Consider the following 7,700-nt stretch of genomic DNA (forward strand, 5'->3'; position numbering starts at 1 on the left):
TATAGAGATTATGGTTAAAATTGATATTTTACTCTCTGAGTCGAACGCTCACTCCTGTTCAATATTTTTTTCAGGCTACAGGAGGATTTTATTTTGGTTAACCTGCTTTTCTCCCTCGCAGGTCAATTATTACTGTTTGTATAAACTTGTTAAATCTTAGAATTTTCGCATGTGTTAGAAATGTTATTTGATTTGGGTCTGTAAATTAAATTATTATTTTGGGACCTGTAAACTTAATATGCTATGCATGTTGATGGATTGGATGAGGGAGCTGAGCTCCCATTTATTATTATGTTGATGAGTATGTGGAGGGTGAGCTGAGCTCCCCAATTGACTATATATTGTGTTTACAGGTCGGGTGAGTCGAAAACTCCCCGTTGGTAAGTCCATTTTATGGCCGGACTCTGTCCGTTTGTTTTCTTGATATTGGGCCCAAATGGGCCTTAGAGTTGGGTTAATGAATAGTTAAGGCTTACTACGGGCCTCGGGGGCTTTAGGCTGGCCCAGGTCCTAGTGCCGGTCCGGCCCATAGGTTGGGTCGTGACAGATGCCATAGTAAAAAATATCCAATCCTAACCAAAATTCACCAATAACCACAAATTAATAACACCCAATGCAAATGAGAGATGGAAATGATAACGGGGATTGTGAAATTAAAAGAAAATAAAATCCATTTTATGATTATAAAGAGAGTGTTTGGATGGTGAGAACATTCAAGAAAATGTGAAAAAGTAGAGAGAGAAAGGATACAACAATGCTCAAAATCAACCCAAATAAATGTGAGATGATGCAAATGTAAGAATTTAAGCAAAAAAGAAAAACTTCATACCAAATGGAGTGAAAAAAAATAAATTCAAGTGTGATGTGAATGGGTAAGTGGAAAAATGCAAAGAAAAATGCACCATAAAACTAGCAATCAAACTCTAATATGTGTGAAAAAGAATTAAAAATCAAAGAAATGAAAAGAAGAATGATAAAATTCATACCTTGAATATATGAAAATGCGAGAAAATGAATTATTAGAAGCACAAAGAAGTGTTGCCACCATGAGAGAAGCAAATGAGAGAGGAGAAATCTGAAAATTCAAAGAAAGAATCCAGAAGAAAACAAGTTTGAGCATTACATGCCCAAGGCTTGCTGAACATGACGCTTCATGTCCAAGCCGTGTGGGTTGCGGCATGCAAAAATTGGGGCAATGGTGCGCTGGACTTCGCATGGCCAGGCCGTGCTGATTATATACTTTCACGCTTAGGGCATGTTTCTTGAGGCAAAGGGGCATAAATGCTATGAAATACATGCCCAAGCCATGCGTATAGCTCCTTTTCACACCCAACCCATGTGACATTCAGCAACTTGAAATTTTTTCTATGGAATGCATTTTTGTGTGAGAGTTTCATCACTAAGACGTGAATCATGGGTGTCCTCACCCCTAAGGTACGAAAGTTACAGTAAGAATGAGAAAAATTACTCCGAATAAATTTTTTAAAAGCATACTTTTTGCCTCTTATGAATATGAACATAAAATGCATTAATTTAGCAACTTAAACAACCCTCAAATTGAACTCTTTTAAGCACCTGAACTCTCCCAAAAAAAACAAATCAAACTATTATCACACCAATTCCTCACAAATCTCTTAAAGAAATGACTAATTCCTCACTCAACATTAACATGCAAACACCTTTTCTCCATCCACACACTTCAAATCAAAAAAAAAAAATTCCAATTCTATCTCACACATCACAATTCAAGATCAATCAACAATTCACTCATCATAAGACTCAATGTAATGGCCCGGTTTACTAGTGACATTGTCCGCTCTGGGCCAAAGCCCTCACGGTTTTAAAATGCATTACTAGGGGTTACGAACCACCAACTTATAAACCCAGTATCTCTCCCGTGTTTTGCCGATGTGGGATTTGCCTAGAGTGTTACAATCCACCCCCCTTATGGGACTCAGCGTCCTCGCTGAGGTTTGCCCCACGATCGCCCAAGGTTGCACGCGGAGCGGCTCTGATACCACAAATGTAATGGCCCAGCCCACTAGTGATATTGTCCGCTCTGGGCCAAAGCCCTCACGGTTTTAAAACGCGTCACTAGGGGTTACGAACCACCAACTTATAAACCCAGCATCTCTCTCGTGTTTTGCCGATGTGGGATTTGCCTAGGGTGTTACAATCAACATCAACTACCACTTCAATATGTCAATTCCATACATATCACTTCAATTACACATTCATCAATAAATGAGTCAAGAATATCAACACTACACAACACATGAACTTTCACTTATCAATTTAACACAAAGCAAGAAATCATCCCATCCATTCATTATAGGCAAGGTTAAGGGTGACCCCCCTTTGTAGCACGCCTATTTGCAATTGAGCACTCTTTTTCACAATCCTTGCTCCTCATTTTTCTTTCCTTCTTACCTTTAAATACCTTCAAGTAAGTAAAATCAACACTAATCAAAATTTGGGGATACCAAATAACTAAAATTAAAGAAAAACCAAACATAAACAAAAGTGAAAGAAACTATAAAAAAACGAAGGATATAGCTTGGATTGCCTCCCAAGAAACGCTTGTTTAAGGTTTTAAGCTTGACCATTCCTTCTTTTGACTTCAATCTAGCAATAATACCCTCTTGACTTGCTCAAACTCTCTCTCTATGTACACCTTTAACCTTTGACCATTCACCTTAATGGTTTTATCATCCTTTTTTCACCTCCACTTCACCATACGGATGAACTTGAACCACCTCAAAGGTCCTAATCATCTTGATTTAAGCTTGCTTGGAAACAACCTCAGATGAGAATTGTAGAGTAAAACCTTCTGAGCCACATGAAAATCTCTTCTTAGAATATGTTTGTCATGCCATCTCTTGGTCTACGCCTTGTAAATTTTTGTATTCTCACAAGCATAGTGGTGAAATTCTTCCAATTCATTTAACTGAAGAATTTTTTTCCTTTCCAATAACTTTTGCATCCATATTCAACAATCTTGTTGCCCAATAGGCCCTATGCTCCAATTCCATAGGTAAATGGCAAGCTTTACCGCACACCAAATGATATGGAGATGTTCCAATCGGTGTCTTGTATTTCATCCTATATGTCCACAATGTATTATCCAATTTCTTAGACCAATCTTTCCTTGAAGCTTTCACTGTAGTCTCCAAAATTCTTTTGAGCTTTTTATTAGAAATCTCCATTTGGCCACTCATTTGTAGATGATACGGTGTACCTACATGATGAGTAACACCATATTTAGTTAGCAAAGAGTCCAAATATTTATTGCAAAAGTAGTTATCACCATCTATAATGATTGCTCTAGGAACTCTAAAGTAAGTAAAAATGCATTTCTTTAAAAATCTCAATATACTTTTGGAGTCATTTGTTGGAAAAGCAATGGCTTCAACACATTTAGATACATAGTCAACTGCCACCAAAATATAATGATTAGAATAAGTAGCAGGAAAAGATCCCATAAAATCTAAACCCCAAACATCAAACAATTCAAATTCTAAGATACTTGTTAAAGGCATTTCATGCTTATTTGAGATGTTGTCGGTCCTTTGACACTGGTCACAAAAAGCAACAAAAGCATAAACATCTTTAAATATATTTGGCCAACAAAAACCAGATTGTAATATCTTAGCAACTATTTTGATAGGTCTAGAATGACCCCCACACTCTAATGAATGACAATGATTAATCACAGTTTGTATCTCATTATTTGGAACACACTTTTTAATCAGTTGATCTAAATAATATTCAAACAAGTAAGGGGCCTCCCAAGAATAAAATTTAACATCATGCAAAATTTTTTTTCTTTGTTGATAATTCATATCAGGAGGAAGTATCCCACATGCAAAATAGTTCACAAAATCAACATACTAAGGAGTGATAGATGAGATTATTACCATTAATTGGTCATTAGGAAATGATTCATTTATGGGTAGCTCATATTTCTCTTCTTGCTCTTCAAACTCTAATCGAGACAAATGACATGCTACAAGATTTTTCACTCCTTTCTTGTCTCTAATTTCCAAATCAAACTCCTGCAAAAGTACCCATGTAATTAGTCTTGGTTTAGCATCCTTTTTCTAAAGTAACTACTTAATTGCAAAGTGATCAGTATAAACTATGGCTTTTGCTCTAATTAAATATGATCTAAATTTATCAAAAGCAAAAACAATAGCTAGCATCTCTTTCTCAGCTATGACATAATTTAGTTGAGAATCATTTAGAGTTTTGCTTGCATAATACACCATATGAAGTCTGTTCTCCTTCCTTTGCCCCAATACTGCTCCAATTGCAAAATCACTTGCATTACACATCAACTCGAAAGGCAAACTCCAAACTAGTGCAATAATGATAGGAGCTGAAATTAACTCTTTCTTTAACCTATCAAAAGCAATTAAACATTCATCAGTAAATTGAAATGGTGCATCCTTAAGTAACAAATTATAAAGAGGCTTGGTGATCTTAGAAAAATCCTTTATAAATCTCCTATAGAAGTCTGCATGCCCAAGGAAACTTCTTACTACTTTCACTGATGTTGATGGAGGTAATTTTTCAATTACTTCCACCTTTACTCTATCTACCTCAATACCTCTTGTTGAAATTTTATAGCCTAGAACCACCCTCTCTTGCACCATAAAATGGCATTTTCCCCAATTTAACACTAAATTAGTTTCTTCACATCTCCATAAAACTTGGGAAAGATTAGCCAAATGAACGTCAAAAGAAGGTTTAAAAATAGAAAAAGCATCCATAAAAATTTCAATGAATTTCTAAACCATGTAAGAAAAATTGTCATCATGCTTCTCTGAAATATTGCAGGTGCATTACATGAATGGCATCCTTCTATAAGTAAAAGTCTAATAAGGACATGTGAATGTGGTTTTTTCTTAATCCCCAAGTGCAACAGGAATTTGAATATAACTAGCATATCCATTAAGAAAACAATAGAAAGTATAACCAGACAATCTCTCAAGCATTTGATCTATAAATGACAATGGAAAATGATCCTTACAAGTGGTTTTATTCAACTTCCTATAATCAATACAAACACGCCATCCCGTAACAATTCTAGTTGGAATCAATTTATTTTTCTCATTTTGCACTACTGTCATTCCCCCCTTCTCAGGAATCACCTGAACTAGACTCACCCAACTGCTATCAAATGTAGGATATATAATTCCAAAATCTAACAACTTTATAACCTCAGCTCTCACTACCTCTTCATGTTAGGATTTAATCTACGTTTATTTTCAATTGTAGGCTTATAATTTTCTTCCATCAAAATCTTATGCATGTAAAAGCTAGGACTTATACCCTTAATATTAGATATGGACCATCCTAAAGCAGTCATATGTTGTCTCAAAACATGCAAAAGTTTATTTTCTTGCTCAACATTCAAATTTGCAAAAATAATCACAAGAAAAATTGAAGATTCTCCTAAAAATGCATATATAAAATGACTTGGGAGTGGTTTCAATTCCAACTTAGGAACTGAATTTTCTTCCACTTTTTCTTATCCTATCTCAACATTATGCACAACTTCACATCCAATATCATGCAAACAATCACACTCAACATCTTGAATATCATTCAAACACCTTCATGGACATCTATGAGTGCATTGCCATTTGCAAGGAATGGGCAACCCAAATCAATGGAACTTCTCTATCTTCCTCTATGTCTAACACCATAAAATCTATTGGAAAGATAAACTCATCCATCTTGACCAAAACATCTTCAATTATGCCCCTAGGATAAGTTACTGATCTATCTACTAATTGCAATGAAACACTGGCTGGCTTTATATCTCCTAGCTCAAGTTTCCTGAAAACAGAAAGAGGCATTAAATTAATACTGGCACCTAAATCACATAAAGCTCTAGTAAATTCTACATTGCCAATATTGCAAGGGATAGTAAAACTCTTTGGATCCTTCAACTTGGATGGCAACTTGTTTTGGATAATTGCACTACATTCCTTTGTCAGCATCAATGTTTCATGATCCTCTAGCCTTCTTTTCTTGGATAAGATATCCTTCAAAAACTTGGCATAACTTGACATTTGTGCCAATGCTTTTGCAAAAGGTATGTTATGTGTAACTTCTTAAACACCTCTAAGAATTTCAAAAAATTTTTGTCTTCATGATGTTGCTTAAGTCTTTGTAGAAATGTTACAGGAGGCATGTATGGTTTTATTGGCTCTTATACTCTCTCCTTCAATTGTACTTCTTCCTTCTATTCAACAACTTATTTTTCAACTTCCTTTACCTTCTCTTTCTTTTGGGGATCTTCACGTAGCTTTCCACTCCTTAAAGTAATAGCATTCGTTTACTCTTTAGGATTACACTCTATGTTGCTAGGCAAATTACCTTGATTCCTTCCAGATATCATACTAGCTATTTGTCCCATTTGCACCTCTAAGTTCTTAATAGCAGCTTGCTGATTTTGCAAAGTCACATTCTGATTCTAGAAGTTCATCTTGGTCTCATTCATGAAAGTCTCTATTGTCTTAGCCATATTTGCCACAATATCTTCCAAACTTGTTTTCTTTTCTGGCTGTGAAAAACCATGTGGTGCTTTATTTTGATATCTAAGCTGCTATTGTCCTCCCCATGAAAAATTAGGGTGATTCTTCCAAGTAGGGGTATAAGTATTGGAAAATGAATTGTTCTGCTACCTTCCAGGATTGCCTATATATTGCTTGCTCTTGTATTGGTTGGAAGAATGACTCATTTATGTAACAATCCTTTATTACATGTGTCCCGGCATAATTCTCAGAAACAGGTGCTCTAGTGTTAGTAGTAGCTGTATTCACTGACATTTGATCTAATCTTCTAGAAATAGAGTCCATTTGAGCATTCAGTCCAGTAATAGAGTCAACCTCCTGAACTCCAGTAGCTTTCCTTATTGTGTTCCTCTCATTGGGCCATTGATAGCAATTATCTTCTAACTCTTCCAACAACTCATACCCCTCATCAATTGACTTCCCCAATCTCCATTGATAGCAATTATCTTCTAACTCTTCCAACAACTCATAACCCTCATCAATTGACTTCCCCAATCTCTTCTAGTATGACCATTTAACCCATTGTAGAAGCTTTAAATCAACAACCACTTAGGTAGCCCATAGTGTGGACACCTTTTCACCAAATCTTTAAATATATCCTAAGCTTCATAGAGTGTTTCCATATCCATCTGAGTAACATCTGGATATCATTTCTCAGCTTCACAATATTGGCCGGAGGAAAGAACTTAGCCATGAACTTTTTTGCTAAGTCCTCCCATATAGTGATAGACCCAGTAGGCAAAGAATTCAACCATCCTCTTGCTCTATCCCTTAGAAAGAATGGGAAGAGTCTTAATCTAATGGCATCATCCGATACTCTATTGAACTTCAATGTATCACATATCATGAGAAAGCTCTCCAAATGGACATTAGGATCCTCATTTGTAGTCCCTCCAAACTAACATGCAGTCTGAACCATCTGAATAAGAGCATGCTTCAACTCAAAATTGTTATCATGCACCATAGGTCTTGGAATGCTCGATGTATAACCAAACAACGTTGGCTTAATTTAATCTTGCAAAACCCTCAATTGTTGCCTTGGAACTTATGCCTCTTGCTCATCATCCACCACTTCCTTAATCACCACTCTTAGATTCACGTTATCCATTTCAATAT

At 35.9% G+C, this 7,700-nt stretch overlaps 1 protein-coding gene and 1 non-coding gene across 2 annotated transcripts; one reads left to right on the forward strand and one right to left on the reverse strand.

Annotated features, from left to right (window-relative positions):
* Nucleotides 1–2,939: 2,939 nt before the first annotated feature.
* Nucleotides 2,940–4,655, reverse strand: LOC131169390 (uncharacterized). The gene is made up of 4 exons (XM_058128610.1): nt 4,191–4,655; nt 3,918–4,055; nt 3,377–3,575; nt 2,940–3,238 (listed from the first exon to the last, which is right to left on the reverse strand). Exons 1-4 carry the CDS (start codon nt 4,653–4,655, stop codon nt 2,940–2,942), a joined length of 1,101 nt encoding a protein of 366 aa, XP_057984593.1.
* Nucleotides 4,656–7,139: 2,484 nt separating this feature from the next.
* On the forward strand, nt 7,140–7,245 carry LOC131170091 (small nucleolar RNA R71). Its single transcript, XR_009141033.1, has one exon. It is a non-coding gene; the product is annotated as a small nucleolar RNA R71 (small nucleolar RNA).
* Nucleotides 7,246–7,700: the final 455 nt, after the last annotated feature.

Source organism: Hevea brasiliensis, chromosome 10 (assembly GCF_030052815.1).
Source record: "Hevea brasiliensis isolate MT/VB/25A 57/8 chromosome 10, ASM3005281v1, whole genome shotgun sequence".
Classification (NCBI taxonomy): Eukaryota; Viridiplantae; Streptophyta; class Magnoliopsida; order Malpighiales; family Euphorbiaceae; genus Hevea; species Hevea brasiliensis.